The 26805-nt window shown below is 45.6% G+C and overlaps 1 protein-coding gene and 1 non-coding gene across 3 annotated transcripts in view; both read right to left on the bottom strand.

Moving 5' to 3' along the window:
• SORD (sorbitol dehydrogenase) overlaps positions 1-20917 on the bottom strand; it is a 33567-nt gene extending 12650 nt beyond the window's left edge. The window contains exons 1-5 of one of the 2 annotated variants that reach the window (XM_047737595.1): positions 20752-20886; positions 17419-17504; positions 8279-8312; positions 5382-5546; positions 1222-1381 (exon numbers count right to left, since the gene is read on the bottom strand). In XM_047737595.1, coding sequence (XP_047593551.1) covers positions 1222-1381; positions 5382-5532 — 311 coding nt within the window. In that variant the 5' untranslated portion in view covers positions 5533-5546; positions 8279-8312; positions 17419-17504; positions 20752-20886. Of the gene's footprint in view, positions 1-1221; positions 1382-5381; positions 5547-8278; positions 8313-17418; positions 17505-20751 lie in introns of both variants that reach the window. The other variant, XM_047737594.1, reaches the window with a different exon arrangement.
• Positions 2018-2208, bottom strand: LOC125105948 (U2 spliceosomal RNA). The gene has a single exon (XR_007129184.1). It is a non-coding gene; the product is annotated as a U2 spliceosomal RNA (small nuclear RNA).
• Positions 20918-26805: the final 5888 nt, after the last annotated feature.

Below are 26805 nucleotides of genomic sequence, written 5' to 3'. Positions count from 1 at the left end.
GGTCAGTTTTAAACTTTACCATTTTGCTTTTCTGCCTTTCAAGAAAACCTTGAAAACCTTGGTACCTCCACTTGGAAAGGGCCCCAACAAAGTGGGCTGGTTCAGGAACCACTTGCGGAAAGGTGGACTCTACACCCGTAAACTGCTTTCTTCTAGAGCAGTTAGGTGTTGACTTAAACTCATCACGAGGTCTGGCCTGTGACCCCTCTCAAGGCTTGCAGTGGGCACTAGAAAACTCAGATTTGTCCAACTGCCCCTGTGACTGGCAGCTAGCCTCCTTCAGGCAAGCCCCATCCTGGCCAATGGAGTCACAGCTGGGGCCAAGCCAGGAGGGAGGAAAACATACCTGCCAGAAGGTCAGAAGGAAAGTGGCAGATCAGCACCCACAGCTCCATGGGCTGGGACCCATGTGGAAGGGGGCAATACTTCACCTCTGCCAGATACAAGTCCTCACCCCAAAACCACTTTAAGAGTTGGGATAGGGTAGTGAGCCCAGGACAGGAACCCAAACTTGACTCCTGGCTCTTCGTGTGCCCAATTAGCCTCCTCCCTCCAGCCTCTGCACTCCCTCCACGAAACTGCCCACCTCACTGCTGTTCTTATGAAGGTTAATTCAGATAAATGGTGCAAAGCATTGATGACCACAAGGCCAGGCATGGAGTACTAATAACTGTGACTCCATATGCATTGCCTTATTGGGTCTTCAGGTGACATAAATGAGACCAAAGCAGCGGAAGGTGATGTCATTTCCCCCAAAGTCACTCACTAGGAGGGAGGGGATCCAGGGTCCCAGCTCAGCGCTGGCTCCAGGCCATGCTTCCTCCGGAAACCCCCAGTGGCTGCTGTTACTGGTGTTGTGAGCAGGGTCACTGCTGTGCTAAGTTCTCTTTCCTGGGAGCTGCCTTGGAAACCAGTAATGGAGAACAAACTATAGCCGGTTATCTGCAGGATAGCTGGAGGGGAGTGAGTTCGGCAAAAATCTTCTATTGTTGCCCTAGGTGAGGGGAGCTCAATGCCAAGACTAAACCAAGCGGTGTGAGTAAGTCTCGGCCCTAGGCAAGCTACCTTCCCTCAGTGCCACCAAGAAGGGCCTGTCGAGGGGATGCTTCGTGTCTGGAATTACGAACGGAAAATAACAAATCACCACAGGAAACTAGAAGAAAGAACCCCAACCAAAGGGGGAGAGGTCCCAGGCGGCCAGGCCAGGTCTCAGGCACTAACTTGTAGCAGAAGTCAGCGTTGTGCTTATAAAACCGGCAGAGGTTCCCATCATCAGGGGGCGTGGCACAGAAGAAAATGGATGGCGACAGATTGTACCGGCCAATCTTGCAGAATTCATCCATTTCTCGCAGAGCGCCAGGCTCGATGGCAACACGATCCCCTGGAGAGGAAAACACGAGTGGGGGCAGCGCTTCTGTGAAGGGGGCCATGCTCCTGGGCAGGTGCCAGTGGGGAACTCTGTCCCAGAGAGCCACCCCCCTCCCTGGGACCCAGGGTGCACCAGACAAGTCCTATCCTAGAGCTGCCACAGAAAACTTGGGATGCAGGATAGACTCACATTCTGGGAGAGAATTGACCAGCCCACTTCTCCACAGACTGGTCTGACCTACCCTTTCACCCGCTCATGGAACAAGTCAACCCTCCACCCCCAGCTCCACAATCACTTCCCAGCTTGGGAAACAGAGACCAGCTCCCTCTCTAAGGTAAGCCAGGACCCAGCTCAAGCTGCTGTGTGGGGTTTGCAGGCTTTTCCCCCTTCACCTGCTTTGAAAATATGGGACAAGTTCTTACCAAACGCAAGAGCCACAATTATGTCATGTCTTAAGTTCAGTCTGGTTGTATTTAGATATAACTAGGAGTTAACAGAGTCTTGGGTTAGGAGGCTGGCTCAGGCAAATGACCCAGGGAGGTCTGAGACTCTGGTGGAGAATAACACTCAGGCTTGTGAACTAGTGTCCTTCTCCTCTTGTCCATTTGTCTCTGGTTCTTTTTTTTTTTTTTTTTTTTATTCCCCCAAAGGGGGTGCACCGTTCCTGGAAGTACTGCAATACCAGGTCGATGCGTGGAGTGGACGGAGCAAGCTCCTATTCCATCTCCTAATTCCAAAAATCCATTTAATATATTGTCCTCGGATAGAGGACGTATCAGATATTAAACTGATAAGAACAGATACTACACTTGATATTAGCCAAAAGGCCGAGAAGCGATTAAGGTAAAATTTAGGTATTGGTAAAATGGGCCAGATTACATGGATCACTACATAAATTCTGATAAATGTACTCACCTGTGTAATATGAATGCCCATCATCATACAGAACATTACCACTACCTCGGAAATGCTTTCCTTCGTGTCCCTTCCCAATCACTCCTCACCCCCTACCCCCAGAGGGCTGCACAAGGTGAGCTGGGGCCTCCTTAGCCTGACACGAGTCACCCGTGGGAGGTTTGCCCTTTACTAAACAGACACGTTAATTTTATGTCTTTTTGTGTTAGAAGTGCCTATAGAAGAGTGCAGAGTCCTGGTATGTAGCTAGTGTTCATTAACAATAGTGGGGCAGGGCGCCTGGGTAGCTCAGTGGGTTAAAGCCTCTGCCTTCAGCTCAGGTCATGATCTCAGGGTCCTGGGATCGAGCCCCGAATTGGGCTCTCTGCTCAGCGGGGAGCCTGCTTCCTCCTCTCTCTGCCTGCCTCTCTGCCTACTTGTGATCTCTCTCTCTGTCAAATAAATAAATAAAATCTTTAAAAAAAAAAAAACAATAGTGGGGCAGTGATGATACTAGTAGTAGTAGTAGTAATATAAGTAGTATTAACTATTTTATTGTATTTATCATTATTATAATTGTCTGAGCTGGTGTTATTGAACAGGAAATTCACACTGTTAAGATAGATAGCCAGATTGTATATAAGTTAGGAGTTCTTCCATGCCTTATTGATTCTTTAAGATTTATGTTAGAATTTTAGAAACAAACGTAAAGAACTACTCAGTGAGTGCTTTTCTTCTTTCTAGACTAGCTGATTAGAACTTTCAGTCCAAATCAGCAAGGGAAACACTTCAATAAAAATTTTTGTGTTCTACAGATGCCTGGGTGGCTCAGTCTGGTTAAGCATCTGCCTTCCGCTGAGGTCAGGATCCCAGGGTCCTGGGATCGAGTCCCACATGAGCGCCACATCAGGCTCCCTGCTCAGCAGGAGGCTGCTTATTCCTCTGTTGCTCCCCCTGCTTGTGCTTTCTCTCATTCTGACAAATAAATAAATAAAATCTCTAAAAAAGGATCCACAAAAGTCCCTGCAACCACCAAAATGTGCTGTTCCACCTGTAGGCACCCCTCTCTGCTTTCTCTGCAGCCCTTGCTCCAAATTATGTTCTAACATTGACAATGAGTTCTTCAAGCTAGGATTCAAGATCCGTCATCATCAGGTGGGGTTTTGTGTATCTCAGTTTTGTCTTCTAATGATTACGTTATAACAGAAAAATAACTCACAGTTGTATATTGCTTTTTAAAGAGGGACTTTTATAAAGATTATTAATTTTTAACATCCCCACTAACTCCCCAACACAGAACCTCTACTCTGAACAGCACAGAATTATTAGCAACCCAGATACGTTACACTTGCCTCCATAATTTTATTTTTCTGTTCCTCTTAACCAGAATATTCGCTTTTGACCTCTTCACGAACTCAAATACAAAACTGTTCTCAGTTCTCCAGTTGCTGGACAGCCCAGTGGTTCTGAGCACTTGCTTTAGTGTCAGAAAGACCAAGGCTGGGACCCCAGCTTGGGATTCGCTGGTGTGGGACCCCGGGCAATCACCATGGTTCGCTTTCTTCATTTGTTAAGGAAGAAAATAATGCCTACATCAGAGTTGTTTCAACAATGAAATATATAATTATACATGTAAATATTTAACATGGAGGCTAACAAATAGTTAAATCAATGAATATTAGCTGCCTTCTTCTTCCTGTAATTATTATTGTTCAACGTCCAGCTCAAAGACATATCTCCTCCATGAACCTTCTTTAAACACCTCTGCCTACAACAAATGCCCTTTCCTTGAACTGTGAGAGCCCTATTCTTTTTCACACCTAATAGCACATTATGGTTTTTTGTGGTTTTTTTTAAAGATTTTATTTATTTATTGGTTAGAGAGAGAAAGAGAGCACAAGCAGGCAGAGTGGCAGGCAGAGGCAGAGAGAGAAGCAGGCTCCCCGCTAAGCAAGGAGCCCGATGCGGGACTCGATCCTAGGACCCTGTGATCATGACCTGAGCTGAAGGTAGCGGCTTAACTGACTGAGCCACCCAGGTGTCCCGCACATTATGGTCTTATTCTCTAATTATTTCTATTTATGTATGCCCTGACGTCTGCTCTCCCCAACTAGATCAAAGTATCCAGGGATCGGCTCTTCTCAATTTTCTGTATCCCTCAAAGCACCTGACAGAAAGTGAGACCCATTGTAGATGCTGACCAAGCACTTCTTATAACTTAAAATTAAAGAATCCCACTCTGTTTTGACTGATATTAAGGGATCTTGTCCCACAGGTAAGAATCAATCAGTGGCTGTTGGAAACTATGAATCTTCCTCTTGGGGATAACGCCACAAAACCTCAGGGGCTGCCTCGACTTCTATTCAGGATGAAATGAAACCCAAGTCCAGCTTCTTCAGGGCCTGACAGTTCCTCTCCGCGTAGTTGTGCTGAGGCAGTCTCATAACTGACACAGAATGGCGTCTCCTGCCATCCTTCTCCTTGTCTCGAATCATCTGCTGTCATCACCAGGCTGTACAGTGGCCTCCTCAGCAAAGGAAGGATACAGTCAACAGCTGGCCTTGTCACACAGCTGGGATGTAATTCACTGTGTTGGGGAACATCACAGGCTACCACAGCTGCGAAGTCCTCCCTCCAAGAGAATGAACTAAACAAATCTAGAAAAATACTCATGGTTTTCCAGTCATCCAAGAAGATCAAAGACTATATCATATCCAAGGTGGACTATATCCACCTGTTTCTCAGCAGGTGGAGGCAGTTTGTAGTTCCTATGGCTGGAATATTTCCCCCACCCCTATACCTAGCTTATCCCTTTGCTGCCTTCAGATGTTGGGTTAATTGTTCCTCCATCAGAAGAGCCAGATCTGGTTAGAAGGCACTGATCAAACCGTTATTCTTCTCGGGCCCTCAACACAACAGTAACTAAGCAGCTGTATGTGTGTTCCATACCTGTCTTCCTCTGTGAAAAGTCACATTCCATGTGTGTAGAAATGGAGACTGTTTTATTCACTGCTGTAACTCCCTGGCTTCATAGAGGGCCCGGCCCCAAGAAAGTACACACAAATATTCATTTATGCTGAGGAATAAATAAATCACTTAGTTGAAGGGTTTTGCTGACCTGGTTTTAGGTGCTTGACCAGTGATCCCACTTTTACGACTGTCCCTGAAGCTTCATGACCCAGCACCATAGGCTTTTCCACAATAAAATCACCAATTCGACCATGCTGCCAGTAGTGGACGTCTGAGCCACAGATCCCAACAGAATGCATCTTCAGCAGCACTTCTGAGAAGAGGAAGGAGAAAACAAGTGAGGGAAGGAACGATGACGCCTCTGCCGTCTGAGGCACCACCATGCTTTCCCTCTGGACTCTACTTATTGGGGTGCCTGGGTGGCTCAGTCAGTTAAGCGTCTGCCTTAGGCTCAGGTCATGATCCCAGCATCCTGGGATCGAGCCCCACATTGCGGTCCCTGCTCTTTCCTCTCCCTCTGCCCCTCCCCCATCCATGCTCTCTCTCATTAGCTCTCTCTCAATAAATAAAAATATTTCAAAAAAACCAAAACAAACAAACAAACAAAAAAAAAACACAAAGAAAAACAGTAGTTGTGCTGTAAGGGCATTTTCTAGATGTAATTAACATTTAAATAAGTAGACCCTGAGTAAAGCAGAGTACTCTGCCCAATATGGGTGGGCCCCATCCCATCAGTTGAAGGCCCTAGGAGAAAAGACAGGTTTCTTGAAGAAGGAATCCTCCAAGACTGAAGCATCAACTTTTACCTGAATTTCCAGCTTGCTGGTCAGCCCTACAAATTTCAGACTTGCCAGTCCTCACAATCACATGAGCCAATTATTTAAAATAAATCTCCCCTGCCCTCTCCCTAGAGACATATATAATAAACCTATATATAAACAAATCTATGTAATAAATCTCTTTCTCCTCTCTTTCTTGGTTCCATCTCTCTGGAGAACTCTAATATACTGTATAAACAAGATATTATTAATAGGAAAAAAAATGTATCAACCGTCTAAGGGAAAAACTGTTTTCTAGGAGATAACTGATGCCACACAATTAATATGCTATGCCTGCTTCTTACCGATCTTGACAGAAAGGCTGGCAAAATCTAGGCTTGGCAACACTTTGTGAGCATCTACGTTCTTCATGCCTGTCGTTTTGTTTAAGAATGCAGCTTTAATTTAAACCATCCAAAGGTTTCAAAGGGTATTTCCCCTTCACGGGTTTGAATAAGTGAGATTTGTTGGTATTGTTGTTGTCAGTTTTCCAAGTTAAAAATAACGATGCCACCGAGCCCCTTTGCTGAAGTAAGTGTTGAAGGATTACTGGCCTGGTCTGACTCAGATGACCACGTTGCAAGTATCTCCCTGAGAAAAAGCTCTGTCTTAGAAAGACAAAGAGACCTAAAGCTCTGCTGTGCATTCAGGTGTCTCACACCCTGCCCTTGCCACAGATCACCAGCAGTCCACCCCAGGTGTGGCTCCGCAGAACCTTCTCTGTCCTTGGCCTTGGTAAGAAATGGCAGGGTGCAGATGGAGATCAAGGTAGAAGAAATTATCTGAGTTTCCTCTCTTCAAAGTTACCAACTTGTAATAAGAGGTTAAATCTGACTTGCTAGAATGCTAGCTGAAATTTACCATCGTTTCCCCTTCTAATTCAAGGGCAACAAGAGACAAGTGAGAGCAGAATGCTAGGTCAGAGAGAGAAACAGCACCAAGGTCCTTTGAGTCCAAGACAGCCCTTGTTTGGCTTCTAGAATCCATACCGATTTCTCAGGACATGGTGAGGGGCCTCTTTCACTTCTCTGAACAAGGTATCTTGGTGAAAATGCTTCAGCCCTAAATATGTATTACGTGCTGAACACTGATAGAAACAGCTATTGTCTGTATGCTTATCACTATAAATCAATAAGCCAGCTGACCTTTGAATAGCAAAACTCTGGAGGCTCCAGGAAAGCTGCCTTCAGTCCGATGTTCGCACATCCCCAACTCACCCAGGACAGAGAGGACACCTGAGTGGTTGGGTATGGGGTGAGTTATCTATAGACACTTTTCGCCTTACTCTCAGCCTCAGTTCGGAGTCTTGCAGATTCTGAAGTGGGACTCCATGGTTGGGAGGGATTGGAAAACTGTCAGCAGGTTATCTGCCCCAGGGAACAGGGGCCATGACTTCCCCAGGTACACACAGCACTCCAGGAAATGTGCTTGTCATCTGGGCCTTACAGGCTCGCCCAGTGAGAGGCCAGAGGACTGGAACAAAGGTGGCAGGAAGCCTGCCCCAGAGTTGATCAGGACCCTGGGGCAGCACTCCATGCAGCCCCTCCCATCCCCACTGGACTGAAGGTCCTAGTCTTCCTAAAGTGATGCTCTCTTTCTAATTAAGAGATTAAGTTCTATAGACTCACTCATTTTCAAAGCTTTGGTTAGGGTTAGGACAGGATTTGGCCACTTGAATAGCAGTTCAAAGTACACAGAGTAACCCAACTCTAGGTTAGGTCAAATGAGGAATAACTCTGCCTTTGGTCCAGAGAGATATTTTATGTCAAAAACTCTGGGACAAGTCAGCAATCTGATACAGTAACTCTTCTGAATCTATCACTGTTTACTTTATGTAGCAGTCAAGTTGTATCTATCTAGTCATGCTGTGGATGACAGACTAGGTTGACAGCCTAACAAAAAGATAGTTGTTGTTTTTTTTAAGATTTTATTTATTTATTTGAGAGAGAGAGAGAATGAGCGGGGGGAGAGGTAGAAGGAGAGGGAGAAGCAGGCTCCCTGCTAAGTAGAGAGCCTGTTGAGGGGCTTGATCCCAGGACCCTGAGATTATGACCTGAGCCCAAGGCAGGTGCTTAAATGACTGAGCCATCCAGGAACCCCCAAAAGATAGTTTTTAATTGGAGGCAAAGTCATAAATAATAGGAAAAAAGGGGTAAGGAACAATGCACTGGTGTCTTCAGGTTAATAAGAAACAACAAAATGTAAGTCGAGTATCCCAAGGACCTACCATTTGGGCCTGGTTCAGGGATAGGATAGTTCTCCTAAAGGAAATAAAAAGAGAAAAATCATTTAGCATGCATAATAACTTTCCCTTATGAATATTTTCAACTGTTTAGTCAATGTAGAGTTTCATTCAAATATTTTTTCTAAGAATGAACACAGGTTCAGACCATAGGGCAGCTGCGCAGCTGCCTGAGGGGGCCCCCTAAATCATGCTTTCTCTAATTCCTGACCTCACCCCACCCCATGGTGCAATTTGCCCTAGACTAATAAAAAAGTGTACTAAACGTTCCCCTAGGGAGAAAGGATGTTTGGACTGCCATCCATATCAGATCCTTCCCTTCTCGAAAACCACATTCTTAAGATAGAGATTTGTTTGGTCTGGGACACTCTTTTAGGGAGAAGGGTGAAGGCATTTGGTAGTAGCACGTGAGGGCTCTGACCTCTAGACAGGCTGAAAAAAATGCACGCTGCTGCTTTTCCCTTTACATGCGCATACACCGACCAGCACTCAGCCCTCTCTTCTGAAACCTCCTATGTGGAGTTTTAGAGGCCCTTTGGGAACACATAGGACCTGCACCTCGGCCACTCCCCAGGTTCAAAAAGCAATCTGAGCTATTTGGCATTCATAGCTATTATGATTATTCACCAACTCTGCTTCCCACTGCAACGAGCTGGGAAATTCATGGTGACAAGAAGGAAGGACACTGTGTGGCCAGATCCAAGGGTTCATTTTATGAATTCCTTGAAGGTGGCCAAGAAGACAAGGAAGCTGAGATGTTCATTGAACCAGCTATGCACCAGGCAATGTTCTGGCTTTACACACATCATGGCACAAGGCCCACATTGTGCAGGAGAGAAACCCAAGGCTTGGAAGTGAAATAACTTGGTCAAAGTCATAGCGCCACAGAGTGGCAAACCAGGACTAAACCTGACTCCTCAGCATGCCTCACTACATTCCACTGCACACCAAGGTGGAATATGGCTTTTCTCCTTCATTATCTCTGCCTCCAACCAAGCCAGCCCTGAATACCCAGAAAAAAAATCAAGCTCAAAGCAACAGCTGGGCACACCAAGTAGGCCCTGGGTCGCTAGTGATTACTACTGTAAACATTTGTTGGAGGGGATAGAGCAGACCAACCTTCGCTCTACCAGCCCCCCAAAGCTGCAGTGACTTCCCTAGACACTAGAGGGTGCTGTGCAGATAGCCTGGCTTTTCCCTAGTGGCTGATTTCGTATTATCTCCTTGCAAACCAGCGTTTCCTTTTCGTTCTTTCTTGCTGAGTCGAATCACCCTTACAACTCGGCTGGGCTCCTGACTCCCCTCTCTGCAGGAGACATGCCACGGAAGCACAGGACCGTGTTAAGATCAGCCCTTAAGTTTGTAAATGTTATCCTAAGCAAGGCTGTGGAGATCAAGGTTGAGAAAGTTATCACCGCATGATTACTAAACAAAACAAAACAAAACAAAACAAAACAAAAACAACTTGCTTTTCATTTGTGGTTCCTTGGAATGACGCTCGCCACAGTCCTCTGTTTGCTTAATCTCCTCTTCTGTCTCAGATTTCAGTGATGATATTCTTTCATTCACCCTATTCCTCATCTACCAGTTTCTTAGCTCCCCTGAGATCCCCAGCTTTCACTGTTACCCCCGCAGCCCTTTCATCCCCAAAGTTTTGTTATCAGGCATATTCATGGTTTTCTGAACAGGATTTCTTACCTTTCTTAAATGACAGTTAACAAAGGGATAAAGGGGAGTAGAGGTAACTGTTCTTTCCTGTAGTTATGTCAGTCTTCCAGCCTTTTTCACTTCCAGTCAGAAATACATCACATACATAGCCTCCCTTCCAATCCCTCCAGGTCTCCCCCAAGCTCCCCCAATCAGTCATGGAAATACTTCAGGAAGAACTCTCTGTGAGAGCGTAGAATCATTCCAGGTGCCACTTGCTTCCTGTTATCTTGGATTTCCTAAATATATTTTGTTAAATTAGCCTGAAAGTTTATTTCCTAAATAGATCCTCATGGGCCCCCATCCTCTACTTCCACCCGCAGGGCTAAGTTCACACCCTCCGTGCCTCTTGCCTGGGTTGCAGTAATGGCCTTGACATGAGGAGAGATGAAGGGAAAATACCTTTTCCCTCCTGCAGCTGACCCGGGTGGAGCAGGGGGTAAAGAACTCAAACTCTGGAACTGAGAGATGTGCAAACCCCAGCTCCCCTCGCCAGTTGCATGACCTCAGGGCACTTACGCAAGCTCTTTGTGCCTTTGATTTCCCTCTCTGCATAAAGAGAATAATCATCAGACATAGTGCCCGACTCACAATAAGTAAGTTAGCTCTTATTACAAAAGAAGTAGAACTGAAGTCCTATTTCCTATCATTAACTCACAGTATGATTGAACCAGCTCTGGACGGCCTTCCTTGTCCTTTTCCTCTTGCAAAGTGCACTTTTTCAAAAACTGTTTTGGGGACAAGTTATTTCCCTTGTTGTCATGTCAATGTTAAGAAAACTACACTGCTCCTTAAAAGGATGGCATTTGGGAGAAAGGGAAATAGGATTCGGGCAGTGTTTTAGCCTCATTCTACCAGGTGTTTTAAAGTGTGTCAAGCCAAGCTCCCTGCCTTAGAGTGAGAACTTGGAGGCCGGCCTCACCTGGGGGCCTCCAAGCTCGCATTCGCCACCTCCTCCCACCTGCTAGACCTCCTGACAACCTGCCCACCAGCTGCCCCCCACACTTATGAGCAGAGCAGGCGACCTTACTTTGCTTAAACCTTCCACCTCAATTTTCCTCCCTTGAGCGTGTTTGGAGCATGGGAGGAAAATCCAAAGGTTTCCTAATTGGCCATTTGGTCATAAATGGCTTTGTTTTAGCGGCATTAGCCCTGACAAGCTTGGGGTCAAAGTAGAAGGGTCGAACCCTCTCCCAAAGTCCACTGAGCCACACTCCAGCCCATGCTCTCAGGGCTCCAACCAGCCTCCTTCCGCTAACAATATTTCTAAAATACAAATCCCTTTAAAGTGCCCAGTGGCCCTCGTGGACCCCCCAGGCTCTGGAAGCCTCCTGCAATTCCCAGTACACCCTGGGGCTCACTCTCTCACCTCCTGGGACCACTTCCCCACCTTCAAGTTTCCACATGAGGCAGGAAGTGAAGGGAAGGGAGATATCTGGGGTGACTTCCTAATGCTTGTGGGAACTCAAGGAGATGGAGGTTTGGATGTGTTGGAATTGTAGTGCCTGGGGACATCCTGGTGGCGGGGGGCTGTCCAATAGGTGGCTGTACTCCTGGGACTGGCAATCCATCTGGCATGGGTCAGGGACAGAGACTCTGGACCGTGAGACACAAGGGCAGACTGAAACTATCACCTCCTGTGAGAAGACATCCCTGTCCTCATGGGGCTGGGAAGGTGGTCCCTTTCTCTCCTTTGAGCTTCCCAAGCACCTAGGACTGGATCCATACAGGATGGTTAAAAGACTATTTCATTCTCAGCTGTGACAAATAAGTCAATTTTTAAAAATTAATTTCCCCCAATTCAAAATGCACAAACGTAACTGTGTATGATTACACCTGTTGATGGTTCTTTAAGCAAATATATGAAGTCTCTCATCTTTGTTGGATGTTCTAATGTGTTAGTAACATTGATTAAATGCTGTGTTCAGGTCTGGGAAATGGGACATTTACATTAAAAAAATTATTTATCTAGCTGACTATCACTTCGTAAAATATGAATATATACCCTCCTTCGTGTAAATCCGATTTTGAGGGAACTGCCAGTTTAACAGCCACACTAGAAGACTTACCGAGTGGATGCCAATACTGTGGAAAGTACGTATTTCTCCCCCTTCTTAATTTCTCTGTGATACATTTTAAAGATTTTATTTATTTATTTGACAGAGGGAAAGGGGTGGGCACAAGCAGGGGGAGCTGCAGGCAGAGGGAGGGAGAAGCAGACTCCCTGCAGAGCAGGCAGCCTAAGTGGGGCTCAATCCCTTGACCCCAGGATCATGACCTGGGCTGAAGGCTGACACTTAACCAACTGAGCCACCCAAGCGTCCCTCTGCCATGCAATTTTAAAAGAGAAATTTCCAAAAAATAAAAAATAAAATAAAAGAGAAATTTCCCCCATACCCATAGTTCTAGCTTTTCCCTTCAGAATAGGGCTACTTTCACTACACCTCTTAGTAGTACTAGGATTTATTACATAAGATGTTAAGATTCTATTTGTGGTACTGCAGACTGCTGCCGCTACTTTTGGGGGGTGGAGGGTGAGCTTTCTAGGCCTATTGCAGACAAACTGTCCTTCCGCAGCAGTTGGCAGAGATGGCAGGATTTGCAGGATTTAATTTCCTGTTGTTTATCTAGTTTGGGTCTTGTTTTATTACTGAAACATAAGATAAAGGGAAGAGGTATTTCTTCTAGTTCTTTTCTTTTTTTTTTTTTTTTTTTCAGGAGTTTTATATTCTATTTTCAGTGCCTCTGACTGATAAATCTAGTTCAGGTGTTAAAGGGTTAAGTAGGCTGCATTTCCTCCTCACTCTTGCCTGTGATCTCCCAGTTTAATCCAGCTGCTACTTAAAATTTATCACAGCCCTTTGATTTGATCCTACAGATGCAGCTAGGTCCGTCCCTCAGCTGGTGGGAAAAATAACCAAGGGAAGAAAGAGACTGTGATGCTCAGGACCACTTACTTGAGCTGCCAGTGTCGATGACCGCCCCCCCCCCCCCCCCCCCCCCCCCCCCCCCCCCCGCCTTAAATAATCCCCTCCTCCTTACCCCAAAAATCATAACAGTAAGGTACATATGTGAGGAGGAGATATTTTCAATGCGTTATATTACAGACATGGAATTATTTTACTTTATAACAATTATTACAGGGAGGCCTGGGAGGCTCAGTTGGTTAAGCATCTGCCTTCGGCACCAATCATGATCCCAGAGTCCGGGGATCGAGCCCCGCCTTGGGCTCCCTGCTCAGTGAGGAGTCTGCTTCTCTCTCTGCCTACTGCTCCCCCTGCCTGTGTTCTCTCTCTCTGACAAATAAATAAATAAAACCTTAAAACAAAACAATTATTACATATTCAAAGCAATTCTTTTGACCTAGGGTATAATACATTTCCTCAAAGGGCCAAAACTCAAGAAATATCTTCATGGGGCCTGATTAATATTTAAGCTTGACGCAAACATGTTTTCCCTGCGCTTTATAATTAAACATCAACCCATCATTCTAAAAGAACGATTTTCCCTTTAATTTGGTCTTTCCTCAAGTGGAGCAGAATTTGCCATCCCAAAATAGATCTCTTTGACAAAAGAGTTATTTTAGGCTGATTATTTTTAACAGACAGCAGACTTAGGAAAAGCTCTGAAAACTGAAAAGTTACCTTCTCCTTTTGTAAGGGTGTCTCCCTCTCCCCATCAGGAAAAAGATGACTAAACCTCTCTTACCAAAGAAGAAGGCAAAGATTTAAATTTGCCTAACAACCATACCCTTGTGTACTGTGCTTTTCCTGAAAACTTCCCATAACTGGCTTCCCCTACTTCAAGAAGATCTTTTGTCTTTAGCTGGAAATAGTACTTAAGGTGTACCTTGGGCCATTTCATGAAATGACTCAGTTTTCATCATGCCTCCCATACTCACAGAAACTACACATTATTGAACTTGTTTTTCTCTTGTTAATCTTCCATTACAAGGGGTCTCAGCCAAGAACCTAGAAGCACATCACAAAACAAAACAAAAATCTGACTATCCCCCATCCCAAACCCAGTGTTCAGTCCCCTGCAAATGGGGCTTGGGTTGTTCCTTTCTTCTCCCTGGCCAGATGCTGGTGCTTGAAATGTGGCAGAGCTGTCAGGAGTAAGGCAGATAGGGTGCCTGGGTGACTCAGTCAGTTAAGTGTCTGCCCCTCGTCGGGCTCCCTGCTCAGTGGGGAGTCTGCTTCTTCCTCTATCCCTCCCCACTGCTCATGATCTCTCTCTCTCTCTAATAAATAAATAAAATCTTAAAAAAAAAAAGGAGTAAGACAGATAAAGTGTGCTCAATGTGGTTGATGGCCTACTACTGATCTGTGATGCAACATGTCCAGAAACGGAGCATTTGGAAGTATTTACCGCATTTTGACACTGCTGCAACATCAGAATACAGCAACACAAACATACTGGTCCATGGCTAAAAATATAAATAGAACTGGTGTTTCATCTGGGATTGTTAGTGAAGCACTACATCAACGGACCCAGCAGCTGCCCCATAACACAGCACACACTCAACATGTTCATTCTCTCTGTTTCCCTTACCTGTCAAGTGAAACCCAGAGCATTAAAAAAACCAAAGCCACCCCCAGCCCCTACCAGCAAAAACAGCTTCTGGGGATAAAATCTCATTTGACTATTTTATATCCCAACTTCATGAATTAGTAACTCAGAGAGAATTCATTTCCCAATCAAAAGGAATTTCTGTATTTCTCAAAACTGACCAAGAGGCACAAAGTAATTAAACTGTTAAATACAGATGAATACAAGATTATTGCCTGGGCCCACATTTATTATAATTTAGCTCAAAACTATCCATACGTGGGAACCTGTGTGGCCCAGTCGGTTGAGCATTTGACTCTGTATTTCGGCTCAGGTCATGGTCTCAGGGTGGTGGTGATGAGGGGACAGAAGGGAAATTGAGGACGAAGCACAAGATGACTCCCCACAACCACTCCCCCAACACACACACACACACACACACACACACACACACACACACCCCTTCTGGGTGGATTATGTGTGACATTTTTCCAGGAAACTTCCAACTATCTTTTTTTTTTTTTTTTTTAAGATTTTATTTATTTATTTGACAGAGAGATCACAAATAGGGGTGGGGAAGCAGGCTCCCTGCTGAGCAGAGAGCCCAATGTGAGACTCAGTCCCAGGACCCTGAGATCTTGACCTGAGCTAAAGGCAGAGGCTTAACCCATATTGCCACCCAGGCACCCTACTTCCAACTATCTTAAAGTTAATTCTTTGCCAAGGGAAAAACAACCATAGCTTAACAATAGCCACGTAACCAACCAACCCTCTAGTATCCTGAGGGCCTTCTTTAGCCTATGAAAGTCATTTTAGACACCTCCCTTTTTCCTTACCCCAAGCCCCAAGTATATAATCAGCCACTCCTCACAACTCCAGTACAGCCCCTCTTTTTGCCCCGGGGTCTTGTCCTAGTTGCTTTAGTAAAATCCTTTTTGCACCAAAGACTTCTCAAGAATTCTTTCTTGGCCCCTGGTTCTGGACCTCACCCATCAGTGGGATTGAGCTCTGCACAGGGCTCCATGCTCAGCAGTCTGCTCCTCTCCCTCTCTCTGCCCCTCCCCTGCTCATGCATGCACTCTCTCAAACAAAACTTAAAAAAAAAATCACCCATGTATTTGAAGGTCTTGGTCTTTATCTCTTCCAATGCGGAGATGATTTTTAAAAATTTTTTAGTAATCTGTACATCCAATGTGAGGTTTGAACTCATGACCCTGAGATCAAGAGTCCTGTACTCTTCTGACTGAGCCAGCCAGGAACCCCTATGCTGAGAAGGTTTAAATGTCTGATTCTCCTAGGCCCTAGTCTCCCATATGCTGGGCCTTCTACAGGCACTATCTCATGGTAAGGTCTGACTGAGGGCAGGCTGCCCCCAAATGGGCCATTTTGGCATGTGGATTATTTTGAGTTGAAGGCAATCAAGGTCCTACACGCTCAGGAGAAACATTTGTCCCTCCCTTAACTACAAAGAAGAATCTAAATTGGAGGGTCTTGACCACTAATAAATTTTATCTGAGTAATCCATCTATATGGGAAGGGAAATATTTATTTACTAAACATTTATTCTTTTTGATCTTCCTGTGAATTGCATTCATTCCCTTTGAAGTTTCAAGCCCCTAACTTCTTTCCCTTTAGTTCAGAATGACACAGAGACCTCATTTTGTCTGTCTTTCGCATTTCTTTGTATGTGTGGATTCTCTGTATATACAAACTATTAAACTTGACTTTCTCCTGTTAGTCTGTCTTATGTCAATTTGATCTGGGGTCCAGCTAGAACCTTTTAGGGGTCAGGAATTCTTGTTCTCTGACACCATTCAGTCCTCAACCCAGAGATGAGAACTCCTGTCATGCCCATTATACAGATGGGAAATTGAAGCAGAAAGTAGTCTGGTGAGTCACACAACTATTAAACAGCAGAGCTGGCACTAAACCCCACTCTGGGCCTCAACCTGGCTCATGACTTCATAACTGTTTCCCTTTAAAGAGGACCTCAGTGAGCTGTACTTCGAGTTGACACTTTTTGCTGACAGGCTTTTGCCTCTTTGACACATCAGGCTGGCTGCCTCTCCCCCTTGCTCTATTTAAAATAGGGAGGGGAAAGTAAAAGTCCTCCCCCCCCTCATATTTGTGTTTTCCTCATTATAAAAGATAAACCACCAACCAGTGTGTGTGTGTGTGTGTACACACATACACTCTCTGACTTACCACCCAATTTAGAAATGCCCAGAGCCAAGGCACCATGCACACCTGAATCCCCAGGCCAGGGAGTTCTGGAGCTGCCAGGGTCCTTCCCTTGCTGTGGCCAAGGGGATCACTAGCTACATAGCAGGCAAGGAATTTAATTTTTCCTTCCCTGCAGCGCCAGTATCAAGAAAGAAAAGGGAATCCTTCCTGCCTTCTCCATAGGTAGGAAGAAGCTCGACGTTAAGTTTCCTTCCTGGCAGGTGGAAGATGGTAGGAAGTTTGAAGAGGCCCAGGTCAAATGTCCCCCAGAGACCGCTGCCATGGATGCTGACTGGTCCCTGGGCTTGCCTGAAGTGGTATGGCAGCACCAGGAAGGGTTGAGCCCTTGCTTCCTGCTTCAGAACCCTTCTAAATCCTGCTTCAGATTTTAGAAATGGCTTGTCCCCAGACAACTCCCTTCACACGAGCTCCCGAGGCACAACCGTTTCTATCAGTGGACCTGACCCTGGCTGGCCAAAGTGGCCACAGCCTGCTATGCCCAGGAAATCTTAGATTTCATTTTGGTTCTCCCACAGAAAGGAGAACTGGTGTTCACTCCCAAAACTGCCCTAGGGCTGTTCCTCCTTTTTGCTTCCTTGTTTACTAATAGTACCACCAACCCCCAACAACCCCAAACCACTTACCTATTTGCCTTACAGGAGGGGGTGGAAGGGTAGAGATGCTCGATGGAAGTCAGGGGACTCTCTGTGGAGGTGCTGGGGGTCCTTCTCTAGAGGGAGCGGTGAGGGGCCAAGAGGGTCTGTGTTGAGGCACAGGCATCTCTGAGGCAGCACAAGCATCCCTGGTTACTCTTCTCAGTGGACAACTTTCTGCCCCTTCTCCTGAGTGTGGGGCTCTCTCCAGGGTAATGTCCACCACTTGCTGCCTTCTCACTCTGCATGTCCCACTCAGTCTAGCAAGCTCATTCATCTACAACTCCCACTAGGGTGCTACTTTAGTCAGGGGAAGACAGTGTTGTAAACCAAATGAAGTCTGTCCCTCAGTCATTATGACAACCACCCCCCCCCCTTACATATTCCCAAATGCCTCATGGGGAGGGGGTGCAGGACTGCTCAGTAAAGAAGCAGATGACTCTTGAATTTACATCTCTGGCCCAAAAATCATCCATAGATCCCAGATCCCTAGAACCAAGGTAATTTTTCAAAGATACCTGGCTGTCCCGTCCCAGAGACATCTTAAACTCAAACCTGATCTCATCATTCTAATCTACTCTTTTGTCTAGTAAATGATCCTACCACTTCCTACTCTCAAACAGACCTGAGGCCCTCAGGAACCCACCCTGAACCCTTTCAGTGTACCAATCCCACAACCACAGGCAACATTCTCTAGCCAGTTGTTTTTTCCAGAGCCTTCAGGACATACCCACCCCAATTCCTCCCTAATACAAAAAGCAGATTCTAAGGCAAAGCTGATAAAATCAATCTTTAAAAAAAGTTTATTATTGTTAATAAAATAAATTTTAAAGTCAGCTTCCTACCCCCTCCAATCTTCAAGGCTTTGTTCTAGAGAGCCGTGACAAAGAGAGGTCATGTGGTAGAGCAGTGGGGGAGCATGAGTTTAAGAGTTAAGGCAAAGCAGATCCTGGGATTGCAATTTTAGTTCTGCTACATATTAGGTCCATGACTTAAAGCAGGGCCTGAGCAGCAGGAGAAGCAGATCCTGTCCACCTCTCCAGGTTCAAATTCCATTCAGTACATCCCACTATTTGCAGGGCCAGGAAACAGGATTTATAATCTTGTTACTTCATGTATCTTTGCACTTGTTCCTATATTTGCCTGAATGACTCCCACTCATCCTTCAAGATACAGGTCAAGGAGCATCCATCTCCTCTAGGACCTCTTTCCTAGGCCAAGGGTCCCTCCCTGTGAGAGCTTTACTCTGTGTAGTCTCCATCAAAGCCCTCATACTCTCATTGTTAAGTTCATCTCATCTATCTCCCTAGAGCAGTTTAAGGGTAGGGGCTGCTAGCCCTCAGCCCAGTGCCTGGCATATGGCAGACACCCACTCATCTAATACATGTTTGTGGAATGAAGGACTGAGTTGGAGATCACTCTGTAAGCTGCGCTTGGCTGTACTACTTAGCCTTCCTTACAATACCACCTGGTGTCAGGAGCAATAAACACTAATAGCGTCACTTTAATTTAGGACCTTGGGGTGAGATTCCACAGTGAGTGGAGAGAGCACTGGACCCGAGCTCTCATCTGGGCTCTGTTAACTAATCAAGCCTGTCACCCTTGGGCAGCACCTTCTTTTTTTTTTTATTTTTTATTTTTTTATTTTTTTCAGCATAACAATATTCATTATTTTTGCACCACACCCAGTGCTCTATGCAATCCGTGCTCTCTACAATACCCACCACCTGGTGCCCCCAACCTCCCACCCCCCACCCCTTCAAAATTCTCAGATCGTTTTTCAGAGTCCATAGTCTCTCATGGTTCACCTCCCCTTCCAATTTCCCTCAACTCCCTTCTCCTCTCCATCTCCCCTTGTCCTCCATGCTATTTGTTATGCTCCACAAATAAGTGAAACCATATGATAATTGACTCTCTCTGCTTGACTTATTTCACTCAGCATAATCTCTTCCAGTCCTGTCCATGTTGCTACAAAACTTGGGTATTCATCCTTTCTTTTTTCTTTTTTTTTTTTTTTACAGCTTTATAAACATATATTTTTATCCCCAGGGGTACAGGTCTGCGAATCGCCAGGTTTACACACTTCACAACACTCACCATAGCACATACCCTCCCCAATGTCCATAACCCCACCCCCCTGGGCAGCACCTTCTTAACTGAGGAAAATGGGAGAGTGGCTCAAGGCAGGAGTTTGTAATCTGGGGTCCACAAACCTCTAGAGAGTTAATGGAGGGACTTAAAGGAAGTCCACAAAAATCTCTGAAACTGCTGCCAAACTCAGTCTATTTGGATCTGTGGGGAGAGAGACCACAGATTCTCAAACAGTCAAGAACTGCTAATCTGGATAATCTCCTGAGTCTCTCCTATCTAGACCCTTGTGTATATTCTCTTTGAGGAGGAAGGAAGCACCAGGGAGCAGTAGAGAGGGCTGGCACCCATCCCACGCACCCACTGCCATCTCAGGCCCATCTGAGATGGACTTTGTCAAGGGACCCCTGACGCGACCACAGGGCTGATCCTGCAGCACCCTGACTTTGGCCCTGTGAGCCAGAGAGCAGATGAAAAGGTATGGTGCCCCGGAGGCATATACACAATGCTCTTAAAGAAACAACAGAGCCAGATCAGAGGAAAATGGCCGAAAGTGAACCAAGTGTGGACTAAGGGCGGTAAGGAGGAGAGAAACTTTAGAGACATGGACACCATCCAGATCCAGAAGTCTGGCATAGGAACAGGGAACAACAGGAGTCCTGGAGATGCAGGCCGGTGCTGGAAGGAAAAGAGGCAGCAACTAGCACTTTCTGAGTACCTAGTTAAGTGCTGGGTACTCTTGTGATCATAAAAATCCTGCAAAGGAGTTATGAGCCCCATGCAAGACAGATTAAACACGAGTCCCACAGCTTTTAAATGTCCCTGTGGCCCCGCTTCCTGACCTGCACCGTCTTCCCGGAGAAGTTCAGGGCATGTCCTATATCAGGGAGCCTCCTGGGATCTCCTTTGATGTGCAATAACAAGGGGCTAGACTACGACTCTGCAGCTGGAGGAGGAGGCAGAAGGCTTCAATCGGTTTGCAAACTTCCTGGGCTCTGGCCACGTGCCGGCCACGGGGCTGGGTTCCGGGGAGGCACGCGACAAGAACCTTCCTCTTAGCACCTTACACCCAACAGCCCCCTCCCCGCAACATGGTAACCAGCTCTGATCCGGGTGGCCGGGACACGGAGGTGAGGGCCATCGCCAGGCTGGAACTGGCGAGCTGGGACCGCGGCTGAGTCCGGAGGCCAGCAGGGCAGGGTCGGGCTAGGTTTCCCTTCCCCCTTCCCGTTTTACCAGGCGCAGGTCTCCGGGTCCGTGCACCACCAGAGAGAGGTTCTCGGGCGTGGCCGCCGCCATGTCGTTTTCTCCCTGCCGGGCCGGGACGTGTGACGGTTCTGATGGCAGCCCCGCGAGGGTTGAGTGTTAGAGCCAGGAGGCCCCGCTGGTCAGAAAAAGCGCACGCCCGGCCCGGGGCGGGGCTTCCTCGCCCCTGACAACCAGGGCAGGGCTAGTGTGAGAGGAGGGCGGGGCCTCCCTGCGAAGCTCAGCCGTTTGCCCTTAGGGGGTTCGGGAGGGGGCTGGGGGAAGGTTGAGAGAGGACTGCGGAGGGTCCTGGGGAGCATGGGGGAACCCCGGCCGCCGCAGCCACCTGCGGGCTCTGGTGTTTCTGTCCGCCTCCAGTCCAAGGGAACATGGCTGCACTGCAGGTAGCCTGCAGAGGCCGCAGCCACCAGACCAATGTCCTCGGACTTGAGCTGCAGAGGAGGGGGTTCTGCAAAGGGGAGCAGAGTCTCGAGACCAGCACTGAGATTCTGATAGGGTAAGTCTAGGTCTTACCTACGGGTGAGGCCTGGGGGGGGGGGGGGGTGTCTGTATTTGTAGTAGCATTGGAATGCTGAGGCTGCAGGTAGGGCTTGGTCTATACACGGAGAAACAACACGCAAGTTCTCCCAGTGTCCTCAGCATCCCGCCAAGCGCCTGGTACTAGTAAGAGTCAGTGAATTGGAGTACCATCCCATGGGATTGATGCATCAGAGTAAAAAAGCTATGAAATGGAATCTGCAAACCCTTTCTCTCAGAGCAGCTGGCTCTGCTTCTTATAATGAAAGTGGAATTTCTGCCTACATTCTTCCTTCAGGCCTCTCTTTCCTCAGGAGTGAAGTTGTACTCCAAGGGGAGAGCTCCCTCAGGACAGGCCCAAGTCCATAAACACTTTTCCCTCCTTTGAGAACAGTGCTAAGGATTTCATTTCCTACGGCCTCTCCCTAGGCCCAGACATACCGCTGGATCATTTTATCTCCTCCAGGAGACTTGCCCCAGTGCCCAGCCAGCCCTTGAAGATATCTCCCTGTGGCACTCAGTGCATGACCCACAAGTAGGTCACATCTGTACTTTCACCTGTAGCCATCCTTTCCCCAAATGCTCTGGAAGGCTACTGAGGGCAAGGCCTCATTTCTTTTTTTTTTCTTTCCTTCTTTTTCCTTAATCTAATAAATGTCTTACTTTCCATTTTTAAACAGCTTTATTGAAGTATAATTGGCATACAGTAAACAGCCAATATTTAAAGTACACACTACGATAAGTTTTGATATGTGTGTACATCATGAAGCTATCATCATATTTAAGACAATGAGCATATCTGTACCCCTCAAAAATCATCTCCCCGGGGTGCCTGGGTGGCTCAGTGGGTTAAGCCTCTGCCTTCGGCTCAGGTCATGATCTCAGGGTCCTGGGATCGAGCCCTGCATCAGGCTCTCTGCTCAGCAGTGAGCCTGCTCCCCCCTCTCTCCGCCTGCCTCTCTGCCTACTTATGATCTCTCTCTGTCTCTGTCAAATAAATAAATAAAATCTTTTAAAAAAAATCATCTCCCTATCCAAAGCACCCATTGCTTTTCTTTCTTCTCTACAGATTAGTTTGCATTTTCTAGAATTTTATATAAATGGTATAAAACATGGGTATTTATTTTAGTCTGGCTTCTTTTCACTTACCACAGTTGTTTTGAGATTCATCCAAGTTGTTACATACAGCAATATGTTCATTCCTTTTTATCAGTATATCAATATGTTCATTCCTTTTTACTGCTGAGTATCGTTTCTTGGTGTGGATGTACTATAATGTGTTTTTCATTTACTATTACGAATATGGTTGCTATGAACATTCATGAGCAAGCTTTGATATGGACATAGGCTTTCCTTTTTTCTGGGTTGTTGTGTCATTGTTACTCTACATTGAGCCATTGGAGGAACTTCTAAACTGTTTTCCAAAGTGATTGTACCATTACATTCCCAGCAACTGTGTGGCTGGAGCTGAGAGTTCCAGTTTTTCCAAATCCTCACCAACAGTTGATATAGTCAGTTTCTAAAAGATTTTAGATATTTTTGGGCGACTGGGTGGCTTAGTCGGTAAAGTGTCTGACTTCAAGAGTGTTTTGTTGGAGCCCTTGGGTGGCTCAGTGGGTTAAGGCCTATGCCTTCAGCTCAGGTCATGATCCCAGGGTCTGGGATCGAGCCCCACTCAGCAGGGAGCCTGCTTTCTCCTCTCTCTGCCTGCCTCTCTGCCTACTTGTGATCTCTGTCTCTGTCAAATAAATAAATAATAAATAAATAAAATCTTTTTTAAAAAAGTGTTTTGTTGTTATTGTATCTTTTTTCATTGTTTTGTTTATTGAATTCCACATATGAGTAAGATCATGGTATTTGTCTTTATCTGACCTCTTCCACTTAGCATTACACCTTCTAGGTCCATCCATGTTGCTGTAAATGGCAAAAAAAAAAAAATATATATACTCTTTTTCATGGCTGAGTAATATTCCATTACAAATATATACCACTTCTTCAGTCATGTATGGATGGACACTTGAGCTGGCTCCATATCACGGTTATTATAAATAATGCTGCAGTAAACATAGGGATGTATATATCTTTCCAAATTAGTGGGTTGTTTTTTCCCTTTGGATAAATACCCAGTGGTGGAATTTCTAGATCATTTGATAATTCTCTTTTTAATTTTTTGCAGAACCTCCATACTGTTTACCTCAGTGGCCTCACCAGCTTGTATTCCCACCAACTGTGCATGAAGGTTCTTTTTTCTCTACATCTTCACCAATTTTCTTTTTCTCTAGAACCCTCGCCAAGGCCTCGTTTTTATTTTTTTTTTATTTTTTAAAAAGATTTTATTTTATTTATTTGACAGAGAGAGAGAGAGATCACAAGCAGGCAGAGAAGCAGGCAGAGAGAGAGGGGAAGCAGGCTCCCTGCCGAGCAGAGAGCCTGATGCGGGGCTTAATCCCAGGACCCGGAGATCATGACCTGAGCCAAAGGCAGAGACTCAACCCATTGAGCTACCCAGGTTCCCCAAGGCCTCATTTCTTTCTTTTTTTTTTTTTTTTTAAAGATTTTATTTATTTATTTGACAGAGAGAGAGAGAAAGAGCACAAGTAGGCAGAGAGGCAGGCAGAGAGAGAGAATGGGGGAAGCAGGCTCCCTGCCAAGCAGAGAGCCCAACGTGGGGCTCGATCTCAACCCTGAGATCATGACCTGAGCTGAAGGCAGAGGCTTAACCCACTGAGCCACTCAGGTGCCCCCCAAGGCCTCATTTTTAAAAACAGAATTTGGTAAAGTGTTTTGGACAATGAAGGAGCTAAAAAAAAAAAAGATTTGATGATAAACATGGATCAAGCTCTGGAACCTCAGTCATGGCAAAAATGAAAGTATATGTCAGGGCAGGGGTAAGGTATGACAAAGCAATGGGATAGATTTTTGTAGGGGACTTGTAGAGTCTGTCATGTTCATTGCTTTGAGATCTATCCCACAAGGCTAGACTATACTTGGCAGGTCCCACCAGCACCTCCTGCACTCAGCTTCTGAGCAGGCTTTGGTTGGAGAGATGGACTAACTCAGAGTTACCCGGCTTCACTCATTCACTTGAACTTAAAACTCAGCTTTCCCTCCTTGCCTTGTTGAGTTCTTCACAGTCTTCCAAGCATGGCTTTCCAGTGGGTGAAGCTGATGATGGAGAAAGGCCTAGGAATGACTTAAGAGCTGAGGCGGAGGGCACTTGAAGTAGACACTCACTGACTTTTCAGTTGAATAAACAGAACACTAGAACCAAAGCAGAGGTTTGACACTAAAATATGACAGAATGGCCACACTCTGGAGAGGTATGTGTCTCTCATGAGTAATAACACTTTGAAACTGTCTTGAGGGTTGTTGCCTAAGAGTAAAGAGATTTGGAAAAGCAGGAGACTAATTTAGAAATATATTTTATGACTGAGGCCCTTTTAAGAAAAAATAAAAGGGTGAGTTGTTAAGGATTCTTAAGAAACTGACATTTTTTTTTTTTTAATTTATCTATTTGACAGGTCACAAGTAGGCAGAGAGGCAGGCAGAGAGAGAGAGGAGGAAGCAGGCTCCCTGCTGAGCAGACAGCCATGACCCTGGGATCATGACCTGAGCTGAAGGCAGAGGCTTTAACCTACTGAGCCACCTAGGCGCCCCAAGAAACTGACATTTTTTTTTAAAGTAGAAAAGCAAGTTGTTATTAGAGTATTTAAACAATTTGGTGTGGCATTTCTACAGAATTTCCTAACAGAGGCCAGCATTCATGATGGCGAGGAACAGATTTTTTTTAGGCATTTTACTGAATAGAGGATAAATGCTGGCTTTGCCTTTGTGGGTGCCCTGTTCAGCCCGGTTTCTCTGGGTCTCTGCCTAACTTTCCCATATAGCACAGCACTTTGAGGCACTCTCCACTGAATACAACTACAAGTTGATGATAAATTTCCTATTGGAATTTAAAAATTAAATCACAGGTGCATATCTCCTGGGGTCACATATCAAGAGAAAGGGAGACTTTAGTCCAGGCAGTATCCTATCATAAACACTGGGTTACTTAAGGAGTAGATAACACTGTGTACTAACAAGTAAAGTGTGCCATGGGGCCTTAGTTTTCTAAAGGTCAGTAGAGTTGTAAAATCCTGATTTCGCCATTTGGTCATCAACTGTTTACGTTACTCCAGCCTGGTTATTTACAACAAAAAAGGAAAAACAAAACAAAAGAAAGAAAACAGAAAGAAAAAAAAAGAAACTATGGTGTATCTTGTAAACCTTGGAAATAAGCTTACCAATGAAAATTAAATTAATATATTCCATATGCAGTGAATGAGATTAATGGGCCTCCCTAAGGAACTAATAACATACCTCCATTAACAAAGTTCAAGGACGGTTAGGAAAAGAATAGGGAGCCTGGGTGGCTCAGTTGGTTAAGCACCCCACTCTTGGTTTTGGCTCAGATTGTGATCTCAGGATGGTGAGAATGAGCCCAGCATCGGGCTTCACGCTCAGTGCAGTCTGTTTCAGATTCCGGCTGCCTGGGTGGCTCAGTTGGTTAAGTGTCTGCCTTGGGCTCAGGCCATGATCTTGGGATTGAGCCCACATCAGGCTCCCTGCTTCTCTCTCTCCCTTTGCCTGCGGCTCCCCCTGCTTATGCTCTCTCTCAAATAAATAAAAAATCTGAAAGAAAGAATGAAAGAAAGAAAGAAAAGAAGGAAAGGAAGGAAGGGAGGAAGGAAAGAAGGAATCTATCTCTGTTAAAAAAAAAAAAAAAAAAACTTTAGGAAAAGAATAAGGAAAGCAAGTGTTTTAGTCTAGAACTATCCAGAGGAGAGAGGTGCTTGCTGCTAGTGGTGGCAGTGCTGCTGGCACAAACGAGTGGAAGCAAGGGGACCTGTTAAAGGTTACTGTTACGTGCTAGCTGAGGATGGTGATTTGGATAAATGCTGGAGGTGGAGATGGAGTGAAGCGGGTAGACCTGCGATTTATTTTGGTTTATAGGAGTTGAGAAGGTAGTTGGAAGGTTTGCTCTCAGATTTCTGACATGATTACTGGATAGATGAGTCCTATTATCTGATAATGGGCAGTACTGAGGGAGGAGGGACAGATTTTGGGAAAAATCAGGCTGGTAATTTAAGATAGGCCACATTTGAGATGCCTGTAAGACATCCAAGAGAAATAAACCAGGGATATGAGGGTCTGAGAAAGTCTCGGTTTGGAAAATCTAGACTAAATTTGGATATCATTGGTATATAAACTATATTTAAAGCAATAAGAGAGGGGGAGGTAATATAGGGAGAGTATATAGTAATAAATGGTAGGCAGGGACAAGGGCCCCCATCCTAAGAGGAAAACTACCCTTAAAAGGAAAAAGCCCCCATGCTGTTAATCTAGACTGTATTTATTCAGTGCCCCAGCTTTAAGTCTGCTACTGGGAGGAAGGGAAGGGTCTTACAGAAAGGAAGGGAATGGCCCTGGGCGTCCTAACGCAGGCCTATGGGCCAGCTTAATAGCCAG

This window comes from Lutra lutra, chromosome 7 (assembly GCF_902655055.1).
Source record: "Lutra lutra chromosome 7, mLutLut1.2, whole genome shotgun sequence".
NCBI lineage: Eukaryota > Metazoa > Chordata > Mammalia > Carnivora > Mustelidae > Lutra > Lutra lutra.
The sequence above is the reverse complement of the archived record's forward strand: the minus strand, read 5'-3'. Positions and strand labels throughout refer to the sequence as shown.